Below are 27,374 nucleotides of genomic sequence, written 5' to 3' on the forward strand. Positions count from 1 at the left end.
TATAAACTGGCAAAGGGAACACGTGGTCATCCCATCCATAATCTTTTATTACTGGACTTCACTGAGCTGAACAGCATTCACTAGTTAACTCTGCAGTCATTACCACATGGGACCTCCAGGAGTGGTTGACATGGTGATTGACACTAGGACTGCATCAGATGGACTCCAAAAACCAGAAATCCTAATGCAAGTGGCGTTGAAGTATGTTACCGTTCCCTCTTTTGACCCCTTAGCAAGTTTCCCATATCAAGAGGAGAAACAAACAGCAGAATCAGTAGCTGAAATGATATGCAGCGTGATGAGGAGCGTTGTAGTTAGAGAGGGACCTTTTTCAAAAAAATGTTTTGTGAAGTAGACAACAGGCAGATGCTTCTGGTCATGTTCCATTAACGCGAAGGGATTCCTAGAAAAACAGTCCCTGGGATACCTAAGGAAATCCAAGAGAAATCGCCTGAAGGAACAAAGAAACAACTTGTGGTTCAGCAATACCAAACCATTGTTCTTGAAATAGAGCCAAATTTCTTCCCTGAGACCATGAAGTTGTGAACAGAATAGATACACTTCTTTCCTAAGGAGACGAGAAATGTCACATGCCCGCAACATACTGATGAGGCATTAACGCTCCATCTTCCCCCTAATTGTTGCTGCCCGTGATCGGTTTCGTATACCGACATGCATATGTCTGTCTTGTGAATGAGACAGAGGGATACGCAGTTACAAGCCTCACAAATACTAAGGACCAGACTGCAGCAGAAATCGTAAAATACCGTAATCATTTGATCCATTATTTATGTGTTATAGCCCCTCACACTGTCTATCATATGATGTGATACAAACCTAAGAGAAAGAACCAGACCAAAAAAAAAAAAAGAACCAAAACAATTATGGAACATTTCCCTTTACAGAACTGAATAAACACAAGCTTATGTTCTTTGCTTTGTCTCATCTAATACAGTTTATCCTGTCACCATTTCTCATTTTCTGTCATTCAACAAATCTCAGTTTTCAGTACAAGTGAAATCTGAGCATGGTGGCTTTTCATGTGCCAGTGCATGAAGTGTGACACTTAGCTGAGGTCAGTGTTCTCACCCCCATGCTTGCCTTGTGCCCTGTCCCTCCCTTCATGGAGATGAGATCTCCCTCATCACTGCATCTTTTCCCTCCTTAGAAAACCTATAGAGATTTCCGACTGCAAGGAGTCCTGGACTCAACCTTAAACAGCAAGACCTACGAAACCATCCGGAACCGTCTCACTGTGGAGGAGGCCACAGCGTCCGTGAGCGAGGGCGGGGGTCTGCAGGGGATCAGCATGAAGGACAGCGATGAGGAAGACGAAGAGGACGATTAGAACGCTTGGGCCTCGAGTCCACTAGGCCAGAGTCTTGTAATCAATGCATGTCCTTAGTCTGTTAGTTAACCCCATTATGGAATTTTCTGTCAACTACCATGCCATGAGATGCGTACTGATGATACAACTGCCATTTTAGCTACGTGGTACCAAGATTAGCAAACGACCTTCGACTCTACGATTTCCTGAATCCATGTCTATCTGTTTACAAGCAATATGGAGCACCATTCTTTAAATACCATTTATGGAGAATACATAGCTCAGTTGCTAGGTGTAGCCCTGTTATCAGCAGAGTTCAGTGATCCTTCATCAGTGTGCTGTGTGCGCGTCGACGGTAAATGGATGTGGGGGCGAGTACGCCACGTACTTTCTTTGTTTCCCATATGTGGATGCCGGTTTCTTAAAGGAGTACAATAAATGAATTTAACTAAGACACATAGATCTGCTTTGTTTTTTGAAAAACAGAAGGCAAGTCTCCAATAACCAACTTTCAGTTCTTTCTGTTCCCCTAAAACTGAAAAATGAACCCTTGGTGTCCTTGTTAACCCCTCCTTTCATTTATCCAGATAGTTACCCAAAAAAGGATGGCTACATACCAATGGATTGATCCTCCTAATTGCCACGGCAAGGGCGATCCTATCATAACATCCAGCACAGTTCAGAGTGACTGTCTTCTATCAAAGTTCATCCTATTAAATGTTATGTTTTGCTTTTATGTTTCAATAACCGTGTATGTAAAAAAAAAAAAAAAGACCTGAATATTTAAATTATGACCCTAGACTATAAATGTGTTTATAATAAGACATGGATATTTCCTTCAGTAGATTGTAACCATAATTTAAATTATTTTGTTTCACACTGTTTTTTATATCTGTCATGTACATTGCATTTTGATCTGTAACTGCGTGACCCTGGGGTCCTCTGCAGAGCTCTTTCTTTCTGTGTAAAGTAGTAGACCATCTTGCTTTTGCCTTATATAAAGCCTACAGTTAGGAAAGTGTGGAAAACTGTGGCTTCTCAATAAATAACTGTTCACGTGTCCCAAGAATACTTTTGAGTCTTTTTTTTTCCTCTGTCTCCTTTGAAAGCCAGAACTGAAACACGCAAAGCAGGAAGACGCGGGGAAAGAGGAGGGAAGGGGTCATTTTCATAGAGTGTTCTCGAAACTGTTGGAGTGGGTAGTTTTCAAACGCTTGTCTCCACGAGAAACAGCCTAAAATTCCATTAATTCAGACACCACTAATTCAGAATCTGTGGGCATTTGGACATGTTGGACTGATTACACTTGCATTATAGGATAAATAAGGGTTTGCTAAGCAAGAGAGTAGTGTAAACGAGAGAAATGTTTCTCCTGTACGAAGAGAAGGCCAACAAACTGTTTTTAAGCACCACTTTAACAGCAGTGTTTGCATTCAAACAAAGCGTGTGCCAATTATATAGGATTCTTATATATTTGTTAAAGCATTTTACAAGATTCTCTAAGACATGGAGTACTCTCTTCGCTCCCCAGTCCTTGTCAGCCGTATACTCACCTAAGTTTAAAAGAAACTAAACATTTTGGTAGCCTTACCTGTTTTATTTGTGCCTGCCACTAAATCAAGCTGAGCTTTCCTTGGGGCTGACTGCAGTTTTAGAGAAATGACTACTTTTTCAATAGGACCAGGCAGAATTCTCACCAGTTGGTCTCGACAGATCAACCCCTCTAAATAGCATGTCTCTCTGTTTAATCCTCGAGGTCTGCAGGGACAGATCACCAGTACTTCCTGCCCTTAGTACTTCAAACAACTCCCATTTATTGAGCAACTATTTTATGCCAATAGTTGCCATTATTGGGCAACTATTTCATTATCAAATGTATTTATTTTATACATCCTGCATGTCTTACCGCATTCAAATCTCACAACAACTGTAAGAGGAGAGGACTGTTACTATCCTCATTATAGATGAGAAAATTGAGATCAGAAAGCTTAAGGTAACTTGCCCTACGGTTACACAACTCCACTCAGAAACGTTAGAGATACTAGCATAGCACTGTTCAGATGAATGATGGGGATATAGCATCAGGTGCGAAAAATCTTTGATCACCTAACAGCACAAAGTTAAGTCAGTGTGGCAAAGGTAGAATTCTGTGAAATATATTTGTATTAATGATATTTTGAGTTGCAAAACTAAAGCATATTTCTCTCAACAATTAAAAACAACTCAAAGATGCACAAGAGAGAGCATCGCCCAGTGTATAGGATTGGAAAAAGGAAGAAAATGCTCAGGAGCCTGGAGGAGTGAGTGAGATAAGTAACCAAGAGGCATAAAGAGAAATACGTTAGACAAGACCTTAAACCAAGTTGTTTTTTTTTTTTTAAGTTTCCTTCAAAAGAAGAATTCACCACAGCCTAGCACTGAGGGTCCTGTTGGATACCATCCCCCAGCGGGACTGCCCTGGAGGGAGGGCTGTGGAGAAGGACATGACATCAGAAGAGCTCAGAGACAACAACAACAACAAAACTGACTAAGTTCAAGCCTCAGGTTACCATTGCCACAGACTCAAAGCAGAGCTCTAGCTCTGGGGACCTAGAGCTTTCTTTTTCATTCCTTTGCGATGTAATCTGAAGTTTTCTTTTCCTTTTTTTTTTTTTTTAATTAAAATACGATATACCTGCAAAAGAGTGCACACATCCTAAGCATACAGCTCGGTGATCTGTGAAAGTGGCCACCACACTCTTTGAATCGTCACCAGGTCAAGAACTAGAACACAGTGAACACCCCAGATAGACCCATGCTGGTGCCCCTTCCCAGTCTCTCCCCCTCCTTAGGGGTAATGGTTATCCAAAGGTAACTACTCTCCTGGTTTCTAATTGCATCAGTTAAACTGAAACCTTCGCGCAATTAGACTCACAGTACCTATTCTTTTATGCCTGGCTTCTTTTTGCTGTATGTCATACTCTTGGCGTAGCTGTGGTTCATTTCTTCCCAATGCTCTATAGTATTCCAGTGTATGACTATACCACAATTTACTTATCCATGTTAACGTTTTGTTTTTAGTTTGGGGCTCATAGGAATCATACTGCCATGAATTTCTTCGTATGTATCTTGTGGTGCAATTGCTGGGTCAGAGGGTAAAGATATGTTGCTCATTTTTAGGAAATACTGCCAGTTCTCCACAGAACAAGAACGAAGTGACACTCTTACCAGCAGAGGATCAAAGCCCCTGACAACAGTAGGTATTGGCCTTGACAGTACTAAGTATTGTCACTAATTTTGGTCATTCTGGTAAGTGGTGCAGTGCTTTATAATTGTAGTTCACTGATTACACAAATGGAGTTGATTGCCTTTCAACACATGTATTGGCAGTTTGGGTAGCTTCTCTTGTGAAGTGCATGTTTACGTTTTTTTCCCTTTTCTTAAAAGAGGAAAATTCTAGAGTTATTTGAAGACGGTAGGGAAGAGGCCTTAGGAAAAAGTGCCAGATGGATGGTGAGAGATCGAGACGTAGAGGGAAATGTTAACCTGATGGAAAAGCATTCACTATACTAACAATCAGTCCACAAAGAGTTGAGTCCATACTGGCTGGGGAGTGCTGGAAACACCCAGGCTCTCTCTCTAATCCATTCCCTCTCATTAGCCAGTGGGACCTTTCTGAAAGGTAACTGTGCCCTTGTCCATCCTCTAATTAAAAGAATTCAGTGGCTCCCCTCGCTCATAGAATGAAGCCCAAATTGGTTGAGGTGACGTACAAGGCCATGTATGATCTGAGCCTCACCTACCCCTCCAGCCTCCTCTGCTAACCCTACACCTCTCTCTCTCTAGGCTACAGCTACCCCTGCCATCTTTCACTTCCTGTGCACCATGATGCTTCCCACCTGGGCCCCTCCCTCTGAGCACTTCAGCTCTTCCTTCACATCCCAGCTAATTAAATTTGACTTCCCCAGGGAAGCCCTTCCTAACCCTGCCCTCAGTCCAGCATCTGTTTCCCTGGTATATATCCTCCTGATGCTCTCTACTTCTCTTTCATACTATTCATCACACTATTCATGGAGGGGTTACCTTCATCATTACATGTTTCATGTAGCTCCTCTCCACTTCAGGTGGATGTGATCTGTGCCAGCTTCCCTACTCTATCCTTACTGTAGTCACTCAATATATAATTAATAAATGAAGGCTGAAAGTACAAAAATGTTAAGTCATCGAATTACTGTTCTCTTAGAACCTTTCGTCTAGCCGTTATGACTCTTCAAAAGACTTATATAGACTAAAAACTGTAAGATTCAGAGGAGGGTTCAGAGGAGGGATAAGGAAAGGAAGGCTTCCTGGAGGAGGGGGTCTTGAAGAGCCCATAGAGAAGACAGGAAAAGACATGGACCAAAGCAGAGGGAGGTGAGGGGATGTGCCACTTGGTTGAAGCTGTTTTTTTCTCTGATGGATTCCCAGCGCCTGTAGTAAGCAGTCAACAAATACATGTTGACTTAAGACATTAATGAATATGCTCAGTGTGTTAGGGGAGCCTGGCTTCACGGAAAGATTTATGCAGGGGGTTGGGAGAGATTAAGGTGGGAAGGGTGGATTAAGGTTTCCAAAGAGGACATCTAGTTTCATTTAGTTTGGGCTTATTGTTCCGCATAACAAAGAGCTAACTAGGATTTTTATTTTTTCAAAATATTTAAAGAAATTTTTTAAGTTAAAAAAAAATCAGAGCAGAATTCTATGAAACAAGAAGTTGAAGTCTCTCCCTTCCCCAACCCATTTCCCCAAAGTAGCCATTGCTAACAGATGGGCATATATTCTTCCAAATATGTTCAAATTATATATAAGTATATTGGATATATATTTATATATATAATACATATATCCAATATCCAGTTGGATATATTTATATTTTTACATATTTTTATATATATATATTTAAAAATATATTTTCACAAATGGGATTGAGCCTGAGCCTACTAAGGCACATCATATTTTTCACTTATCGGTGTAGGGCCATTTCCATGTCTGCACGTACAGATTTTCGGTATGACTTTTAATGCTTGTGCTGTATTTAAGGAGATTGTCTAATCAAAGAAGAAACAAGAGCAAAATAAGGTAAACGAAAAATCCAGGATCAAATGGAGGATGGATCAAAACATAACGGTGGAAATGAGCCATCTGTGGAAGTGACCCAAGAGTCTGTTTGAAATGTGTGACTCAAGAATTTCTGAAACACCCCAAATGCAACCCCAGTCTAACTGCACTGTATTCTAATGATTTTTTTATGTGTCTGTCTCTCTGCTAGACTGCCAACTTCTTGAGGTCAGGAACTATGCATCTCTTTGTGTGTGCCAGGTGGTGCCTGGAATATAGGCACTCAGTAAATGTTGGTTGAATTGAATGGGTGAACATCAGAGAGGCACACCTGAGGATGGTCGTGACTAAGAAAGTATAAAGTAGGGGCTTCCCTGGTGGTCCAGTGGCTAAAACTCTGCACTCCCAATGCAGGGGGCCCGGGTTCGATCCCTGGTCAGGGAACTAGATCCCACATGCATGCCACAACTACGAGATCCCGCGTGCCGCAACGAAGATCCCGTGTGCCGCAACTAAGACCCGGCACGGCCAAATAAATAAGTAAAATATTTTTTAAAAAAGAAAGTATGAAGTAAATTTATTACAGTATCCTCTCTCTATAAAGAAAGAATTACTAAAAAAGATGATGAATCTCAATAGCTTTAGGAAAACCATCCACCTCATCATTAACGTGACCTGAATTTCCGGTGCCGGCGTGACTAGTCATGCTGTCATAAATTTGGGATCCTGTAAGAATGTTAGGAAATCAACCAACCAGTAAGGGTTGTATCATTATTGTTTCAACATAAATTTTAAGAAGTTCATTTTATTTAAACTTCAAAATCCAAAATAAGTGTGTTCTTTGTGGCCAATTTCCATCAGCACATGGTTAACAAATCTGAAATCACATTATGCACAATCTTGCAATTCTGGGTAAACAAATTTTTAAAAATCAATATTCATCTTTTATTCAAGGTTGTTTTCCTTCTTCATCTAAATACTAAAAGTATCATCTGTTTTCCTTCTTATGAATCTATGCATTTCAACCAAAGTCGTAAATCTGCCTTTGTTGTAACTAAGCAAAGGAGGAGAGGGTGCCGTCAGCCAGCAGAGTCCTCTCCCCTGACGACCGTACATTGAAGGTCAAAGAAAAACACTACACGACAAGTGATCACAGCCACCAGCTAACAGGAATAACAAGATCACAATTACTACAAATAAGAGGAATGCAAAGGCTGTAACAAAAAAGCCAAGAGTACCCAGATAGCATTTTTTCTTATTTCCTAAGAATCTATGATGTGATGGCAAAAAGCAATTGTAAACATGGTTAAGTTGGCATATTTCCCTCCGTCCATCAGAAAGAAGTTGGCTTGTTTCCTGGGTAGTGAATACAATTGCAAAGAACAAACAAGGCTTTGCTTAAATCTCCAAGCAAGAAACATGTGGTTGAAGATAGTACGGATTTTAGAGAAAGCGTTGGAAATTTTGGAACGCACTTAAAACCAAAGGCAGCATGAGAAGACAAATACTGCCAGTATTTGGTGCAAAGAAAAGTACAGTTTAGGTGGAAGCTATGACCGGGTTTCAAACTCTAATGTCACTGTATGAATGTCACTATGTTATTGTCCTGAACTGGGCAGCTCACTCGGTCTCCCCAGTCAACCCCTGGAACAGGGCTTTGAGCACAATAAATTCCTCCACAGTGTTCTTTAGTGCAATTACTTTCATTTTAAATAAAAACCACCCTTCAAAAAAAATCAAACATTAAGATTATAGACTGAAAATTCCAGAGCATATGGAGAATACCAACATCGCAATGTATTTGGAAAGTTTGAACTCTTCAGAGGACGCTTTAATTAAACGACAGTCTCTAGTTTTGTGATCCTACAAGTTGAACTCCTACAAAATAATTTTTGGCAGGATGAAGAGATGTCTATCTGTCCAAAACTTGGAATAGTTCTGATAAAATAATTCTGGAGAGATTAACCTAGACTAGTGATCTCCCAATCAAGGAAATGGGTTTCTTTCTACATTGAAAAGAAGTAGAACCATCTCTGATCCATTTCTTATCCAACTTTTAGTCAAATCAATTCTTATGTTTCATTGATTCTAAGATAAAACTTTTTTTTTCATTTTTAACGTCTCTGAAATTGGAATTCATCCTTCACTGTAAAAAAAAAAAAAAATCACATTGCATCCACTCTCTGCCACCACCCCACCTCTGTAACAACACTGCTATACACACAGTATTAATATTTCTTTGGAGAATGCAAGGAAAAGGAGGTATCTGTCCCAGGGAAGAGCCTCCCACACAGTGAACTGAGGGCAAGGGCAGAGCTAGGAACTGACTCAGGAGTGGATGAGAAACAAGTGTCCATTTGCCCCCAGGAGGTAAGAAAAAGATGGTTCTTGAGATGGGGAGGGACTCAGACCCTGTTATTACAAAGGATGGGGGCTCAAACCACTCAATTTAATGTTGAAGTAAAGGTGAAAGCAGGGGCTGCAGGATCTGTAGGCCATGGGTGGCAGGAATAGCACGAAGGAGTAGCAGGTGGATATCAAGAGCACAGGTTCAGGTTCTGGAGTCAGGCTGACCTTGGTTCTGATTTCAGTCGGTGGTAATACCCACCATGTGACCTCAGGCAAATTACTTAATTTCCCTAGGCCTCAGTTTTCTCATCTGTAAAATAGAAATAACCAGAATAATACCCTAAGCATGACCTATTGTTACAAGCTCATTAAAAGAAGGACCCAAAGGCACAGCAGCATTAGCAAACCTTCACTACAGCTGCAGGTTAGACCAGGGGCATCCAGGGACAGGGAAGTTGCCCAGCAGCAGCAGCAGTCCCAGGAGAGCTGTCCCTGGGGCTCTTCTGGCTGTGCCTCACCTCACTTGTCCCTTGGTTCCTGACTGAACCTGTCTCCCCAGCCTTCAGTGGATTCTGTGAGCTACTCCATAAACTCCTTTTCTGCCATCAGTTTCTGTTGCTGGCGACCAAGAGCTCTGAGTGATATAGGAGGGATTCTGGGAAAGGGGACATATTTTTCAGTACATACTGTTTTATGTTTGATTCTTTTAACCATGTGCATTTATTACTTTTTCAAATTAAAAATATTTTAAAGGAGTGTAGTTTAAATAAATCTACTGTTTACAGTGTCTCAACAGAGCATCATCTGGACAAGAAAAATGTGGAATTGAAGTATAGTACTAATAGCAGGTGCAGGATGGAAGGTTAAGTATTACCCTCTAACCTTTGCTCATGTCCTCTTACAGGGGAGAGAGTCTGAACCTGGAGTGTTAGGCTAGAATTCAAGAGGTCCATGAACTTGAATAAGACAAAAAAAAAAAACGAGGCAGCAAACCACAGTAGCAATTGCACTGTCTGTGACTTTGTCACCAAGATAAATCACAGATATTTTCATATCACATTACAATTGTTGCAATATCTCAAAATATCATTTACACTCATCAGTACTTCTAAATTTCCTTAGGGTTACACCTGCCACCAGATCTTATTTAATGCGTTGGAAAGGAAGCTTATATGTCACTGTGCCACACATTTATTTTCTAAAGTTTTTGATAACCGTATATCAATGCAGTTGGTCTCCTTTGGAATTGTACCTGTTTTATGCATTTTAAAGCATTATGCTGAGAAGGCGTCCCTAGTCTTACCAGAGTGTCAAAGGGGTCTATGGTTTCATTACTGTACACATACACTCACCCATAAGCACACACACTCACACACAGAAAAGTTGAAAATTTCTGCCAAAGCTCTTCATCTTTTGCTTCCCCATCCCATGCCTTGCTTTATCTATTGTCTCTCTTCCTAATTTCCTTACCTATAAAATGGGGACCATGTCTTTTTCTTTTTTATACAAACCTTGTAAGCTGTAGAGTTTTAATATCTTGAAAGAAAGTCAAACCATCAAACTGGCCAAAACAATTTGACAAATGAAACTTTACTGTTTGAGGATATCAGTAGGTCGTATTTTTGTATTTCTAGATAGGATGAGTTAATGGTTAAGAACAATGGGTGTGGGATCCCATGCTGGCCTGCTCTGAGCGTTGGCTCTGCCACTCATCTAAACATGTGGCCTTAGGCTAATCACTGATACTGAGTCTCATTTACTTCATCTGAAGATGAGGACAACAAGTCCACTTGCTTTTTAGGGTCACACTATTTATGCAATAGTAACAGAAACTGGTAATAATTAGTAAGCTCACAGGACCTGGCACACAGTAAGAAACCAGAGTAAGCAGCTGCCTCTAGGGAAAGAGACCAGAGATTTAAGTGGAAGGGAGGCTTGATTTTCATTGTGTACTCCATTACGTTGCTTGAACTCAGTAAGCATTAGGAATTATTTTAATTGCATCCCAAAATTCACTGAGTCTGGAGACACAAAACTCTGATCTACTAATAACCTCCTAGGTGATCAATATTAATTTATTTACTCTTTTATGTGCCCTAGGTGGAAACTTAATCTAGTCTGCAAAAAAATTGAGGGAGAATTCTTCCTATACTTGACTATATTAAATAAGCATGTGCTCCAATTTGATTTAACGAGAGGGATGGAGACTTCCTTGCTACGGCTCTTCTTTCGTTCCGCAAGCAAGCAAGCACTTATAGAATGTTAAGGTTCTCCTGTACAGAACTTTGTACCACCTCCACTTCCACCCCCAGGGGACCTATGGAGGTGTGGGTGGGAGGGGGCAGGAGCTCTAAAGGAAATCCTGATTCTGGAATTAAAATAAATATCTTCTCAATATCCAAGGAGAAGTCTGGGAAGCCTTCCTTCTCTTCAGTTAACAACTAGGTACCTTTTAAAATATTAGTCAGAAAGTGAGAGAGTGGCATGGACATATATATACACTACCAAAGGTAAAATAGGTAGCTAGTGAGAAGCAGCCGCATAGCACAGGAGATCAGCTCGGTGCTCTGTGACCACCTAGAGGGGTGGGATAGGTAGGGTGGGAGGGAGGGAGATGCAAGAGGGAAGAGATATGGGGATATATGTATATGTATAGCTGATTCTTATACAGCAGAAACTAACAAACCATTGTAAAGCAATTATACTCCAATAAAGATGTTAAAAAGAAACTTGCTAAAAAAAAATAATAATAAAATATTAGGAGAATAAAAGCACCAATGTACATTCCAGAACCATAGAGGATGAAAAGTCAGTCAGCCTTTGAACTACGGTCGGTAACTCAGAAACTTGATCTGTGCGGAGCATCCTTACAGAACAGTGGAGAAAATGTCTGTGTTTTTAAAACCAGCATGAGGTCTATCCTGTCCTTAGACACTAACACACGTGGGGAAAAAAAAAACATATAGTGCAAAATGCAGGGCTGCAAGCTGAGTTCAAGGGTGTACAGGGCAGAAACATAATGAGAAGAACATAGTTCTTTCAGGCGTTCGATTCATCCAACAAACCAGGTGTGCTTGCTGTCCAGGTGGTGAGTGTAAGTGACAGCAGTGACCAAAACCGAACGAGAGATGCCGCTGCCCTACAGGAGTACACAGACCACGGGACTTAGACAGCAAAGATTTGCTCTCAAAGGAATGTTCAAGAAGGAGTGGCAGTAAGAAGGACAGCATCTAAAGACGTGAGTTTTCAAAATTGCCAAAACCGTAGCGATGCTGTCAGCAAAATGCAGACTATGAAAAGAAAATTCTATAGAACAAAAAAAAATTTTTGATTTTTTTCAAGAAATAAATTGCAAGGGGAAAAAAAGAAATGGAGAGAAATCTATAAATTAAAGGAGACTTAAAGGCATAACAGCCAATCATAATGTAAGGACCTTATTTGAATCATAATATAAACCAAAGATTACTTAAAATTCTGACATTTCAGAAATTGGAATGCTGGGTATTTGATGATATAAAGAAATTATTGTTAATATTTTAGGTGATGGTAGTGAAGTTATTTAGGGATGACAAAATAGTATGTCTAAAAAAAAAAAAAAGTATGTCTAGGACTTGCTTTAGAATATAATATGAGGGGGTGAGTACGTGGGGATGTACCTGAATCAGAATTGGCCGTGGATTGGTCTTATTGAGGCTAAGTATATGGGTTCCTTATTTTATTCTGTACTTTTTCTGTGTATGTTGAAAACTTCTCATATTAAGACTTGGTTATTTTGTAATCATTAGGAAAGATTCAGTAGAAATCAGAGAGGTAATGAAAAACATGCTGTTCTCTGGTTCCAGAGAAGATACTGAAGATCAACATGAAAGTCTAGCTCTTGCGAGTAAATACTCCTCCTTGCACCCTCTCTCCTGTTTGTGTGGCATGGGCAAGACCGCTCTGCTCATTTCTAGTACTTCCTTTGCCTGGAGATTCTGGTTCTTTTTCTCTGCATGCTGAGAGGTGTGAACTAGTTCAGCTGCCTTTGGGAGGGAGGGAGACCACATTAGCCTCCTTACCTCAAGGCTCCCACTCTTGGGGCTGGACCTTCAGCTACAGGTCAGCACCCACATGCAGAACTTAGGGGGAGCTGGCCTGGGAAGGGACAGAAGGTCTAGAAGATGTAGAGGGGCAGCAGCTCACTTTCTGACTGGTGGCTTCTGAAGAGCAAGGTTGTGAGGGGGCTTCTTATGAAATGCTTAAAACCTAAAGCAAACTGGAACCATTTGGATGCCCCAAAATATGTGATACCGGCCCCCCTTTTTCTGGATGGTTCTTTCTCTGGGACATCCTTTCACGTATTTCTTCCTCTCTTCTGTCACCCCAGCCTGTACCAGCATTTCTACGTTCCAAGTTCTCTATAATTTGGCACCTGAGTCTGCCCTAGGCAAGAATATATAGGCAGAAATAGCAATGAGATACATTTGGGATCTATTAAATTGGTAGGGATTTTTAAAATGACAATGCCCAGTGTTAGGGAAGGCACTGGGAAAGAGGCATTGTACCCCCTGTTGGAAGGGCAATTTGTCACTTGGTATCTAAAGCTTTAAAAATGTGCATATCTTTTGTCACAGTAATTCTACTTCTGGGAATTTGTCCTACAGGAATTAGCTATGCACAAAATTAACGTGTGAGAATGTTCCTGATGGAACTATTGCAAAAAAAAAAAAAAAAAAAATTGTGACCAGCCTAAATATCCAACGACAAAGGACTGTTTAACTCATGTTAAAGCCAGAGAGTGGAGTACTACAGAGACATTAAAATTGTGTCTTACTTGCATATTCAAAACACGGGGTAATAGTCATACTATATTAAATGGAAAAGCAGATTATAAAACAGTATATATTATATGATGTCAACCGTGTAAATGCAGAGAAAGGACATATGCCAAAGCATTGTCTGTGATTTCTGAGTAATAGGATTGTGTACAATTTTAATATGCTCCTTTGTAATGCTCTGATTTTCCCAACATTTTTCTACTGCTTTTTAAATCAGAAAAAAAAACAACAACCCACCTCGCTTCATTTACACAAAGAAGCAAAACAAGTACAGAGCAGAATAAGAAAGCTTGTTGCTCTCTTCTCTCATCTTTCCACCAGTCAGACTGAAGGACCGTAGTTATGAATAACAAGAGTTATTGTAATAACTATAGCAAATGTTCATTGAGGGCTTTCCTGTGGACAGTCACGGGTACTGAGCTCTCTCTGTGCCTTTTCTCATTTGGTCCTCAGCACCCTGGGACCAAGTAAGTGTTCATCTCCTGCCCAAGGTAGGCAGTTGGGGCTTGCAGAGATGTTTAACAACCTGCCTGTGGGCCCATAGCTCACAGGTGAGCCAGGCTTCTGACTTGATATGATTCCAGAACCTTCTCTGATTCAAAGATACTCAGCCCTACAAAGCCCAGAAGGGAGTTTCATGCTGTGTCTTAATATCCTAAGGAATGCCATGCTCCATCCAGACCACAATTCTGTCTCTAGAAAAAAGCACCAGACAATGAATTGCTAAAGGAGCAGTGTACCCACCCATCATGGAAACGCCTCTAGAAACCTGGTATTTATGAATTCACCCTGTGGCCTCTGTTAGAGTGAGAAGTTTTTTAAATTTTTTAACTTCACCGTCAGGGAGTTCTTTGGGTATGGTTTTTGTTTGCTTTTTTACTTTTTCCCTCTCACTCTGCCCTCTTTCAGGGTCTTGGACCATCCTAGCCACGCCCATTGTCCTTTATCCATTTCTGGGCCCATAGCCTAGTTTACAGAAGGTACTGATGCATGCCTATTGGCTGAATGAAGGAATGTAAGTGGCATGAGGGAAGGGATTGTGTCTATCTTGGTAGGCACTATATCCCTGGCATCTAGATTGTAGGCCCAGTACAGAAAATCTCAAGATAGGTGTACTGGCTAACTAATGAATGAATTACATCACCTTGGGTCTTATCTTGTCTCACTCTTTCAGAAGCAGAGAATTTTTATCTTTTTAGTCTGTGTAAATTACAGCACCAGCCCTTAGTCCTCGCTCCCACCTTAACTGCTTTAGCTGTAGGTTCTTTAGATCTTTGTTTTTTTAATTTTTAAAAATTTCTTATTTTTTAAAAATTTTTATTGGAGTATAGTTGATTTACAATGTTGTGTTAGTTTCAGGGGTGCAGTAAAGTGAATCAATTATACATATACATAAATCCCCTCTTTTTTTTAGATGATTTTCCCATATAGGCCATTAAAGAGTATTGAGTAGAGTTCCCTAGAGATTGTCATACTGAGTGAAGTAAGTCAGACAGAGAAAGACAAATATCATGTGATATCACTTACATGTGGAATCTAAAAAAAAAGGGTACAAATGAACTTATTTACAAAACAGAAGTAGAGTCACAGATGTAAAAAACAAACTTATGGTTACCAGGGGGTAATGGGGCGGGAGGAGGGATGAAGTGGGAGATTGGGATTGACATATATACACTACTATATATAAAATAGATAACTAATAAGGACCTACTGTAGAGCATAGGGAACTCTACTTGATATCTTTCTTAAAGTGCTGAGATCAGATTTGCAACCATTGCCACCACCAGAATTCATATTTGCTTTGCACAAAGGGACTGTCAAGTATTTGATTTCTGGGTCCCAAGGCTTTTTCCTGCTAAAATAAACTTCCCCATCCTCTCCCAAAGCAGAACTGTTAGTTCTGCTAACTGGGTCACTTGCCAGGGAGCCAAGATTCTTTTTTCCCCCGGTGTCGTCTAGGGCCAAGACCCAGTGAGTTAAGCTCTAAGGACTTGCCAAGGCTTTCTATTAATGCCAGTTCGTACAAACATCCCATACCCCACCCTCCTACCTTCAACCTGATCTCCATCTCCCAGCACAAGCGGCCAGATTGGGTCTCTGGAAAGTGTGAGGCAGTTCCTGGCCAGAGGTTCTTTACCTGCTTCACCTGCAGCAAAGGGTACAGGTCCAAGTTCAATGCTGCCACCCCTGTACTGAGGTCTTGGGTGAGAAGAATGCTTCAGATGTGCTCCCCTGATTAAGCGTTCTTGAGCCCGTTGCAGGTTCCCTGAAGTTGTATCCACTGCCCAGGCTCCAAAGACAATTGTGTTAAAAGTCTGGATGCAGCTTGTTTTTAAGTCTGTGTAAGAGGCCAACTAATTGATGTGGTTGTCTGGTCCAGAGGAAGAAATTCAAGGTGCATTACTCAAGAGGCAGGTAAGGAGTAGTAGTATCTCTTTGGGAAACTGGGGGAGGGGGGCAAGTCGACAAATTCAGGCTGATTATTCACTTATTTAACAGATATAGAGGTAGTATAATAGATATTAAAATGTGAACAAATAAGTGCATTTAACAGATACATAGAAGCATAACCAACATAGAGAAAATATTCAAATAAGCGTGAACAACTCAAAAAATATTCACAAACCAGAACCCAGAGCAGAAAACAAACCCTTACCAGCACCCCAGAAGCCTTGTGTGCCCAAATGTTGCCTACTTTGAACTTTAAATGAAATCATGCAGTGTGTAGTCTTTTGGATCCGGCTCCTTTGGTCAGTGTTATGTTTGTGAAACTCATTGATGCTGTTTAGTATAGCAGTGGTTTGTTGATTCTTATTGATGTATATAGTATTTCATTTTGTGAACAGACCACTCAATTTATTTATGGATTCTGCACTTGATGGTTATTCAGGAAATTTCCAGTGTAGGACTATTACAAATCATGCTGCTGTGAACATTCTAGTGCCTCTCTTTTGGTGAGCTTAAGTACACATTTCTGTTGGGTATATACTTAGGAGTGGAATTGCTGGGTTGTTAGGAATGCAAACATTCAACTTTAATTGATACAGCCAATCAGTTTTCCAAAGTGTCCCGATTTACACTCCACCAGCCTATTCAGGCTAATTGTTTAGCTGGATTTTTTTTTGCATGGTCTTAGGAATATGGGTTCTGAAAACAATCTCTTGCCAGTTATGTGACCTTGGACATGTTATCTGTATAGTGGGCCCATTGATTCTATACGCTAACTTCATAGGACAGAAATGAGAACGACTAGAGCAGGTATTTAGCCAGTACTGTGCCGGGCATGTAAGAGGCCCTCGGTAATAAGTAATCATCTACTGATTGCCACCCTAGCTAAACCCCCAAAGAGGGAGGGTCTGTGTGTGGGAGGAGACAGGGGTGGAGGAAGAAAGAGACTGATTCACGGTTGGTGGAGCTCTACTCAGCATTTTTGCAGTTCCCATTTTTGTCTTTACCTAAGCCAAAATGCAAACTCCGGGGTAGAGAACGCAGACAGAAATCTACCTAGGAGAGGAGAAGATGGGGTTCGGCTGAACTGGTGAGAACTCGAGAAACCTGGGCAGGAAAGAACTTTTCCATTCTCACGCATACCTGGGAAGTTTCTAGCCAAGCCAAACCAAACCAACCAAACAGAACCGAGTGATTCGCTGGTACAGCGATCACAGCGTTTTGGGTTCTTACCCAGTGGGCCATCCAACTCAGACCTACTCAGGCCAGCAAACTTCCAGAAGTTTGGGCGAAACTGGAATCAGTGCCTCTCCCCCCTTTGGCCCCTCCAGCCCGTCGTTTTCACTGCCGACTTAACTCCAGCTCTTAGCACTTAACGCTAATACCTTTGGGCAGGCTCCACCGCGGAGTTTAACCGGCTGCCACGTTAAATAACGCGGACGATCCTAAGCCGTCTTCCCAGGGAGTTAGAAATCGACAGCACCCGAACTACGCAGGGTCTGTCCATCACCAAAAATGCCTTTTTATTTCACATATATATATATTTCGTATATATGTATATACGTACATGGTGTGTAAAATATATCACAACTGTCCTTTGTAAACTATTGTTTCCTTTGGGTTGCACGTCAAAACCGCGTGGCAAGAGGAAAAGGCGTTTGAGAGAAGACTGCCTCCCCCCACCCCACCCCGACTACGCCTCGGGAAATGACACGTCCGCTGGCAAATTGCTGCGAGCAGGTATTGGATCAGAGTCCTCATCAAACGGCATTTTTAAGTGAAGGGTTGTCGATAGCAGTGAAGGTATATATACATATACACACAATATGCATACCTATGCATACATATGCGCGTGTGTGGTTATATATGCCTCTAAAGCAGAGGGGACAGCGTACCAAACTTGCGCGCGTAGGGACTGCAGATCTGCTCTTTTGGAAGACTCCCTCTGGCCTAGGAGCGCGCACACTGCCCAGATTTCCGAAGGCGCGGTGAAAGTCCTCTTACGTGATCGTGAAGGGGGTGGGGAGGGTTCTGGAAATCGTGATAGGTTTGCACCACCTTCCCCCTTCCTACTTGGCTGCAAAGCCGGCTGCCCTTGATTTATAGGCGCCTCTCCTGTTCGAGGGTGAAAACCAGTACCCGAATGCGAGGGGCGCTGCGAAACAGCCGGGTGCAGTGGGACGGGCGCGCCGCCACCCTGGCTGTGGGCGCCACAGCATCCCCGAGGACGCGGGCAGACGCAGACGGCTCTGGCCCATCTGTCCCTGGAGGCCCGGGCCCAAGACGGTGCTCGCGCGCTGCGCGCGGGTACCCGGAACCCGGTATCTCTCCGGGTGTGCCCGGCCTCGCTTGGCCGGGGTATCTGGGGCTCTTTGTCTCCCGGCCGCACTAATCCTGCTAACCGCGCGCACCAAAGGCGGAGGCCCGTGCGCCTCGGACAAGCCAGCCACTGGCAAGACGGTTCGAATGTTTTCAATAAAATGCTTCCTGGGGTAGAAAAAAAAAGGATCGCAGAAGAATTTCTCTTCAGAAGTTAATCTATTTTCAGCGGTTAAGCGCAGCACCGTGTAAATCAGATCCTAAATGTCCCCTTAGAAAGAAGTAAGAAAGGAAGGGAGGGAGGGAGACTCCTTAAACCGAAAACTTTGTTTGGTTTGGGTTTGTTGGTTTGGTTTCGGTTTTTTGTTTGTTTCCAAACGAGTTACGGAGCAGCGGGGAGAAAATATCAAATCTGCCCAGTGGGTGTTTCCCCAAACTCAGCAGCCTCGAGCGAGCCGTCTGTCCCCAAGCTACTCAACTCCCTGGGGAGATGGCCCAGGACGCTATATTATGTATTGCAACCTCATAATCGGGTGAGGAAATAATAATAATAATGGTATTTAAAATAACGGTGCCTCTTGTCATCTAGAACCAAGAGATACAAGCCACCAGGGCTGGAATTGCAACACTTTTGGGGAGTAGAAATGCTTGCCTTTTCCCTCTGTGATCCCAGAAGTAGTGCAAATGTGTGAGCTTTTGCTCCAGAAAGGGATTTTCCTCTGAGGTTGTCTACACCCCAGGAAGGCATCTGCTAAGTAATTTATTCTAAAGTGAGGGCGATTTCTGGCATTAAAAAAGAAAAAAAAATTTTTTTAAACAGAAGTCATCCTTACAGTGTTGGGGTTAATGACCATAGAAAGGCCTGAGGGAGGGGGCAGAAGAGGAGGACTCTAGCCGTGCCAGTCATATTTAATATGCTTCCACAAGAGAATCCTCTGCAAAATCAATAGACAGCCGCCAGCTGTGCTTAAACCTGAGCTTTCAATTAAAACATTGCGCTCCAGTCCTTGCTTGAGCCTGGATCTGCAATCAGTAGTGTGCGAGTGGCTTGGCCTGGGTGCGGCGTCCCACAGCCGCAGATCCCCGAGGTCGCGGTCCGGGTCAGACCCAGCGGAGCTGCAGAGCACCGGGCTTTGGCACCCCGCTCTGCAGCGTGGGAAGAGCACAGGCTGCCGAGGGGCGTCAGGCTTAACTTTGGCAGTGTTTCCCCACCGCGGCCGAGCTGTGGAGGCCCCAGCGTGGGCCAGATGGGCCGAGCGAAAGCGTCTGGCTATCGGCTGAGACGCCCAGAAGGAGATGGGCCGGAAGCTGAGACCGCAGAGCGGAGAAGGACCCCATGGTGGGTCCAGAGCTCGTAGGCCGAGCGCGGTAGGCTGCAGCCCGCACCGTCCAGCAAGGCCGGCAGCCACAGGCCTGGGTGCCCCGGGATTGCGGGCGCCCAAGCTCATGATCCGGCCCCTGGGGCTGAGCGCACGCTGAGCGAGGCCTAGTGGGCCTCGCTTGGGCCGCGGCCACGTGCCTCCAGGTCGCGCGCTTCGCTTGGGTCTGAGCCTCCAAGGCACCGGCACCTCCAAAGTGGAGCTTGTGTACTAGTCTGGATTGGGAGAGAGCCTAGGATTTCTAATCTATCTCGACAGTCTCTGCTCACTTCTGTCGGAAAACCATTGCTTAAGAGGACAGGACTTCTTTATAGTGGGAGGCTTTGGAAAACTTTGGCATAAAAGGATCCGCATCCCTGACATACAGGTGTATTCCTGCAGCCTCCTATTGCCCTTCATGTCGAGTCACTTTGGATTTTTTTTCCCCTCACTGAAAATGTGTAGGTAGAAAAAAGTTATCCCTATTCTCACAGAACCCCTCCAACAACTCCCTAAAATCGTCAAATTTTAATACTCTCCCCTCCCCCCTGTTTTAAAGCATTTCAGCCTCAGGGGGAAAAGAGACGCTGCGGTTGAGAATGAATTTGGAGGGTTGGGGGCAGCAAATCGAAATCTCAGCACTCCCTCCACCGAGTGCCACGTTTCCCCAGTCCTCTATTATTCTGCCTGAAATCATCTCGTTTACAGAAAATATTTGTTTGCACTATTAGTTGGTACTGGAGTTAATTACTCAATGTGTTAACGTGAAGTAATATGTATAAAAGTAGGATCAGTGTTTATTGTGTGGGTGAGCTGTTGAGCGGTGCTTGAATAAACTGCAATTAGGGTTAGATAGAGATTAATTAACATGTGAGTGGCAAGGTGTAAAATAGTTTCCAACCCTCCACTTCAATATAATCTGCAGGCGAGGGAAGGAGAAGTTTGTGGAAGCTAATTAAATACTTTCATAAAAGCCAGTGTATTCACCCAACATTTGGAAAGAGAGGCACATTAGGGGCAACTTGTTTTTACCCAAATGTTTTCTTTCTGTGGAGGTAGCACTCCTTTGTGATGCTGGGGGAGAGAGAGATGGCTTATGCAGCTACAAAGAGCGCTAGGGATGGCAACGCAGGTTCACGGGAAGCCTTTGGAAGGCTTTCAGCCTGATGGAGCTTTCAAACCAGCAGATCTTTGGAGCTGCTGCCGAGATCAACAATTACCCAGTTTGGAAAGGGGGTTGGGGTGCAGTGCTGATGGCTGAACGGGATCCACAGGAAAGTCGGGATAGAAATTCGGGTTTTGAGACCCTGCCGGTGTATTGATACTGTTTCAATGTCCCGGTGAGTTGCTGGTTGGTTTCGTGTGTGGTGATGGGGTGGGGTGGGGTGGGAGGAGTTCATCTGTGTTGTTTTCACGTTAACACAGGGATAGGGGTATACTGAGTCTGGAATTCTGCCTCTCTGAACATCTAAATGAAATCGGCTGTATGGAAATGTTCTCCTCCCGAGGAGCTAGCCTCTTTCTGGCTTTGAAATCTGGAAGTTCGGTTGGGTGGGGTGGAGGGGTGGTGATGTTGGGGAACAGATTCAAGACTGCCGAATTCAGGGGTAGTTTCCAAGCTTGGCAGCGTGGACAAATTAACCCACGGCAGTTGCCATCCAGGCCACTTTGCCTCGGAGACTTCTCTCTTTGTTCCCCATCCTAGCTTTCCAAGTACACTTTTCCTTGCCTTTACCTGCCACCTCAATATCCTGTCTGCAATTACACGTCAGAAGGGGAGTGGGTAGGAGAGAGTTCTGAAGGGGAAAAAGGAATGGTTTGCCTGAATTTAAAATTAGACCTTTCCTGTCTTTTTCCCTGATGCGCTTCCTGGGATGTTTTGCGGCAGAGAGGCCTGGGAAGGGGTACTCAGCCCCTCGAGACCTGTTCTTGGGTGAAAAAGGAGAGGGTTTTCTTCCCCCTGACCCCGCCAGCACTTTCTTGGGCTCCACAAGATCGTATGTCTTCGGAGATGGAATTCAATATCAAACTCTCAACCCTGTTTTCTCATATTATACCCACCGTAATCCTCTGAAACTGTAGTTACGGCTACAAAGCTCGTGGTCTTGCAAAAGCCGGCTGGCAAGATATAATTGTCCCGCAAACAAAACCCTCCAAAAGTTTTTTTTTTTTTTTTTTTTTTAACCCCTGCATTCCCTCCCCCCCTCCTTTCCTAAACCTAATTCTCTCCCTGGCTCTCTTGCTAGCCGCTACGCCCCTCCCCATAAGAACCCTCAGCCTCCATCACTTTTGTTGTCGCCAAGAGCACCCGGCCTGTTGAAAGTGCTGGAGCGTCTTTGAGCAGTTTGTTGTGATACGCAGGTGGAATGGTCTGCAAACAGATGAATTCAGCCCCTCCAAACCGAGCGCGGAGCGCGCTGCTTTTGTGCGCGAGGCACAAAACGCTGAATTCCTCCGAACTTACTTGGGGCCTGTCTAGAAAAGGGCCTTTTCTTCCCTCTGCGTGTACCTCTGGCCACACTAAGTCTCTGCCCGCCCCCCTTCAGCCCTCCTCCCTCTCCCCTCTGATAATCCTTCTCTTTATTTTAGAAAAACACAAAACCCGGTTCCACGCGGTGCTTTAGTGGCTAAAAGTGAAAGAGCTGCCTTGGCAGAATTCAGCTCTATGAATCACTTCGGAAAATTGGTTCGACTGAATGGCCTTAGGAGGAAAAACGTTTTAATAGGATCCAGGGGAGGTTCTGCTGTTTCAATCTGCTCCTTAAACAGGTGGAGATTGGACCTTCTCAACTATACAAACAGTAAGTACCTATCAGCGGGGAGAGCTGCCCTCCGAATCCTCGCCCGCAGCCCTAAACCAGCAGCGGAGCCGGGCTTGGCCTCAGAAATCCGATCACAGATCAGCGATTCTGATCGATTAAGATCTCAAACGACCCTCCAGCTCGCAGTGCAGTCTCCCCCAGCCGCAGGCGGAGAGCCGGCCAGAGAGGGGGAGGCGCACCCGCCAGGCGCCGAAGCCCCCGGGATCTGAGCGCGCGGCCTTGCTCTTCCGGATGCTACGGGGTTGTCCTTAGGCGGCAGGAGCTCTCTCCCGACCTCCGACGCCAGCCAAGGCGAGCTCGTTGTTTTTGCATAAATTAATATTTCCCCATTAACAAGTTCCCCCCTCCAAACGCGGCGCCCGCGTCCATGCGCCACATCCTAATGAGGTAATTATCATTTGCGCGTGTTCGCGGCTGGCGCCGGCTCCGTGGGTAATGGCAGTTTATTAGCACGATGCCCAGCTCGGCTGCAGAGGGCTAAGGGATACTTCGGCGACTAGACGGACACCCGGGGGCCCTTTGGGGCGGCGAGTCCGGGACCCCCTGCCCTTTCCGCATCCCCTAAACCTGTAGGCCCCCAAAGTTGTGAATCACGCACGGAACTCTGCCTGGGTTTGGGCTCCCCCCCCCTTTTTTTTCCACCGGCAAAACCATCACGATTCCTCCCCCTCCCCCTCCCGTCTCTTCCCTCCTTGCCGATTCGCGAACCGCTCGCACTTTCCCGAGGGGAGCGCGGGCGCCAGTTGCCTCCTTTTAAAGTTTGAGGGGCGGTGGCGGCGGCGGCCGGCAGGCGCGGTGGAACACAGGGGCCGCTACAGGAGCCGCGCCGCCGCCCATGTCATTCCACTTCAAGTGACTTCATGTGATGTCAGCTGAATGTAAAAGACAGTGATCTCACGCGGAGGGGAAGATGTTTGCCATCAAAATGTGACAGAGGAGACAGGCTGCATGGCTCGGAACGCATCTCCTTGGCGGTGGGGGAAAGAGGTAAATGCGAGGTGGCTCTCCTCGTGCTCTTTAACTTTGCCCCTTCGCTCTCCAGCTCCCAGCACGCGTGGCGGAGGCCGGGGTCCAGGGAGCGGCTCGGGGGGTTAATTTGAGGCTCTTTTCTTTCTTTCTTTTTCTCCCTCTCTCTTTTTCCTCTGTAAACCCTCCCCCTTTCTCCCCCTTTCAAAGTCCCAGGGCAGGGGATGGTGGGTTCCTTTGCGCGCCGGGTTAATGGGCGGTAATTTGGTACCCTTGGGTGCACTTTGTTCTGCCCCTGTTCATTTGAATGCAAATGGGTGACCTGGACCCTACAAGGTGCTTATTAAATTGCGGTTTCCCTCCCTGCCTTTTCTGGAATGCAGACCTAGTGGAGAGAGGCTGCGCCCTGGCCCAGTCCGGTACGGCTCAGCTCGGCGAGCCATGGCAAGCTCGGCTTCCCTGGAGACCATGGTGCCCCCGGCCTGCCCGCGCGCTGGAGCGTCGCCGGCCACTTCCAAGACGCTGGCCTTCTCCATCGAGCGCATCATGGCTAAGACGTCGGAGCCCCGTGCGCCCTTTGAGCCCCGACCCGGGGCACTGGAGGCGGACGGCGGCCAGGGCAAGAAATTGCTCAACCTCTGCTCACCGCTGCCCTGTATGATCCCCCTCCAGCCCCTAGGCTACGAGGTGCCGTCCAAGACGCTGCTCAGTTACTCTGAGCTCTGGAAAAGCAGCCTCCGGGCGGGCGGCGGCGGCGGAGGAGGAGGCGGCGGCGGCGGCGGCGGGGGGGCCCCGGTGTGCGGCGCCAGCGGCTTGTGCAAAACCAACTGTGGCGTGTGCTGCAAGGCCGAGCTGGGCCTGGCGCCGTCTGCGCTACCCGCGGGCAGGGTCATCAAGCCGCAGGTCATCAACCAGGCAGTGGGGCTTCCGGCCAGCGGCTCGCTCTACTACTTCAACTACCTGGACTCTGCCGCGTACCCGCCGTCTGAGCTCCTGGGCGGCCACCTCTTCCCGTCCGGCCTCCTCAACGCACAGGCCCCCGCTGCCCTGGCTGCGCACCCCAAGCTCTTTTTGCTGGAGAACGCCAAGTTGGCCGGCCTGGCCTCAGACAAGTTCCCCCATCCGGCCCCCTATGCCCATAAGGAGCGCCTGCCCGCGCCACTGGAGCAGGTGCTGAAGGAGAACTCAGCCCTGACCGCCGAGCGCGGCGGCGTCAAGGGCCACAGCAAGCTGCCTGGGGGCTCCGCGGACGGCAAGCCCAAAAACTTCACCTGTGAGGTGTGCGGCAAGGTGAGGCCCGGGGTCCGCGGGGGCCGGGAGGGGTGAGCAGTGGCGGCTGCTTCCCTGGGGGGCAGCCTGGACGGCCCCTTTCTCGAATCTGGGAGCGCCCCAGCAGCTGTCTACTCGAATTGGGGGCACAGCTAGGCCTCAGTTTCCTATTCTGTAAAATGGGGATGCCTTTGTCAGCGGCCACATGGGACTGGCACGAGCAGCCAGTGGGTTGGGAAGCTCTTTGCAAAATGAAAAGGGCTCTGGTTTCCGAAGGGGGTTTTTGGTTGGGGGAGGTAGGTTGTGCCCTCCCCAGGCTGACTCTGGACTCTCAGGACAGACACGCCACAAGGCCCCCTTGTGTGCTTCCGTAGGTATTTAACGCTCACTATAACCTCACCCGCCACATGCCGGTCCACACCGGAGCCAGACCGTTCGTGTGCAAAGTCTGCGGCAAAGGCTTCCGCCAGGCCAGCACGCTCTGCAGACACAAAATTATCCACACCCAGGTACGTGGCCCCCGGGTCCGACCCGACCCGTACCCAACACCCGGAGACTGAGCGACGGCGTTGGGGAGAGGATGACCAAGGGATCCCCTAATAACCCCCACCAGGGGCCCCTGTCCCTTCAAGGTGCCCCTTCCAGGAGCACCCGAGGTGGCTTCTCCCGGCCGGGGCCTCAGCCTCACGGTGCACACGCCCCTCTCCGCAGGAAAAGCCGCATAAATGCAACCAGTGCGGCAAAGCCTTCAACCGCAGCTCCACGCTCAACACACACATTCGCATCCACGCGGGCTACAAGCCCTTCGTCTGTGAATTTTGCGGCAAAGGCTTTCACCAAAAAGGTAACGTGCGGGGCAAGGCCCTCTCCTCACCTCCCCTCGGGACTCGGCGGGTCACCGCTAGCGGGAAGGCAAAGAAGGATCCGGAGAGAGGGAGCGCGAGAGCCGCAGGCTCCGGCGCAGCATTTCTTTGGAATCGGGTTGTGCAGGGTTTGGGTGGAAGCTCTCCGGGCCGGGTTAGTAGACCTCGCTGGACTCAGTCTGGTTGCACGGGGAGACTCCGAATTTGGGAGGTGGGAAGGGAGGAAGGAAGGGGCAGAGGGAAAGGAAGTAGGAGAAATACAAGGTATTGCGCTATAGAGAAAGCGTCCCTTTGTAGCCGGGACTCTCTTCTGAAATGAAAAAAAAAAAAAAAAAAAAAATCGAGGCGTAATCCACCTCCCGGGAAAGGTTTAGGCTGGGGGAAACCGCTGCTGTCTCCAGGACACTCCGCTTGGATTTTCCAAGGCACTTTCGGATATCCAAGTGGTAGTTAGCGGACCAGAGGGAGTAACTTTTAAAATGAGAAGAAAAATAATAACAAGGGACGAAGCCCGGGTTCATGCGAATTTCTTCGAGCGAGGCAGCGGCCGGGAGAAGGACCCCATGCGTCTCTGGGCAGCGCAAAAGTTTCCGGGCCGGCGGAGCACAGCGGGAGGGACGCTGTGTGGGCCTCAGGCCCCTGCGGGGCTGGGACGCGGGTCGGCTACGCGGGACTCGGCCCTCCATCCGGTAGTGAGAGCCCCGGGCTTGACGCGTACGAAGTTTGACAACTTCTTCACTCGGAGAGGTCGCGCCCGCCTAGCCAAGCGTCGCCTTCTTTGCGCGGGCACCTGAGCCAACCCCGGGACACCCGGCCCCTCCCCGTCCCACTTCATTCCCACCCCCCTTTTTGTTTTTGGTCTCCTGTAGGGAACTACAAGAACCACAAGCTGACCCACAGCGGCGAGAAGCAGTACAAATGCACCATCTGCAACAAGGCCTTCCACCAGGTCTACAACCTGACTTTCCACATGCACACCCACAACGACAAGAAGCCTTTCACGTGCGCCACTTGCGGCAAAGGGTTTTGCAGAAACTTTGACTTAAAGAAACACGTGCGCAAACTCCACGACAGCGGGGGTCCCACCACCCCCTGCACAAAGGACCTGACTCGGACAGTGCAGAGCTGAGAGCTACTGCCTCGCCCTCCCTTCCGGCCCTATCCAACCCCCAAACAGATCACACGTATAAACTTATTTCTAAAATTAAAAGAAAGGAGAAAAAAAAAAAAAGCTATAGCAGAAAGGCTAAAATCTATTTATCGAAACCAGCATATTTTTGGAAAGCTAAACGTTTCCTCGATGACTGGCAGCAAACGCCTGGCTCCCACCTTTATATATTCGGGAAACATTTAAACCCAGTGCGCCGAAACGTATTTAATTCCAGGCCTCGGCTTCTCCTCGGGCGGCGGGTTTTAACACCAGGCTGTCACGTGAACGTCCCGGAAGAGCGCGGCGCCCCCAGCCATCTTTATACAGCCATGTAAATCCTCCTGTACACACGAACACGGAATATATACATATATAACTCAATAAACAGAATCATTAGTGCGTCTTTTCTTCCCCCCCCCCCCGCCCTCGCCGCGAGTCAGCTCACACACCCCAAAGAAGGAAAAGGAAATAGGCGTTTATAGCGTTTCCCGGCCCAAATGCGACTTCCTCTGGGGCACTGGGACCAGGGAAAGGCCAAACCGTTGCTCGTGCGGCGCTAGCGTGTACATATGCCCCAGGAACCAAGGCTCAAAGGCCTTCACCGGCCCCT

At 46.2% G+C, this 27,374-nt stretch overlaps 2 protein-coding genes across 29 annotated transcripts in view; both read left to right on the forward strand.

The window, feature by feature from the left end:
• The window catches only part of CADPS (calcium dependent secretion activator), a 783,217-nt gene extending 780,829 nt beyond the window's left edge, over window positions 1-2,388 (forward strand). For all 28 annotated transcript variants that reach the window (XM_049715275.1, XM_049715265.1, XM_049715256.1 and 25 more), the window contains one exon: window positions 1,169-2,388. In XM_049715275.1, the coding sequence (XP_049571232.1) occupies window positions 1,169-1,348 (180 nt within the window). In that variant the 3' untranslated portion in view covers window positions 1,349-2,388. The remainder of the gene's footprint in view (window positions 1-1,168) is intronic.
• Window positions 2,389-23,369: 20,981 nt separating this feature from the next.
• Window positions 23,370-26,845, forward strand: FEZF2 (FEZ family zinc finger 2). Its single transcript, XM_004267973.3, has 5 exons — window positions 23,370-23,503; window positions 23,866-24,772; window positions 25,126-25,260; window positions 25,463-25,595; window positions 26,484-26,845. The coding sequence occupies exons 2-5, from the start codon at window positions 23,924-23,926 to the stop codon at window positions 26,741-26,743; spliced, it is 1,377 nt and encodes a 458-aa protein (XP_004268021.1). The 5' UTR covers window positions 23,370-23,503; window positions 23,866-23,923; the 3' UTR covers window positions 26,744-26,845.
• The last annotated feature ends 529 nt before the right edge of the window (window positions 26,846-27,374 follow it).

Source organism: Orcinus orca, chromosome 10, assembly GCF_937001465.1.
Source record: "Orcinus orca chromosome 10, mOrcOrc1.1, whole genome shotgun sequence".
NCBI classification, from domain to species: Eukaryota; Metazoa; Chordata; class Mammalia; order Artiodactyla; family Delphinidae; genus Orcinus; species Orcinus orca.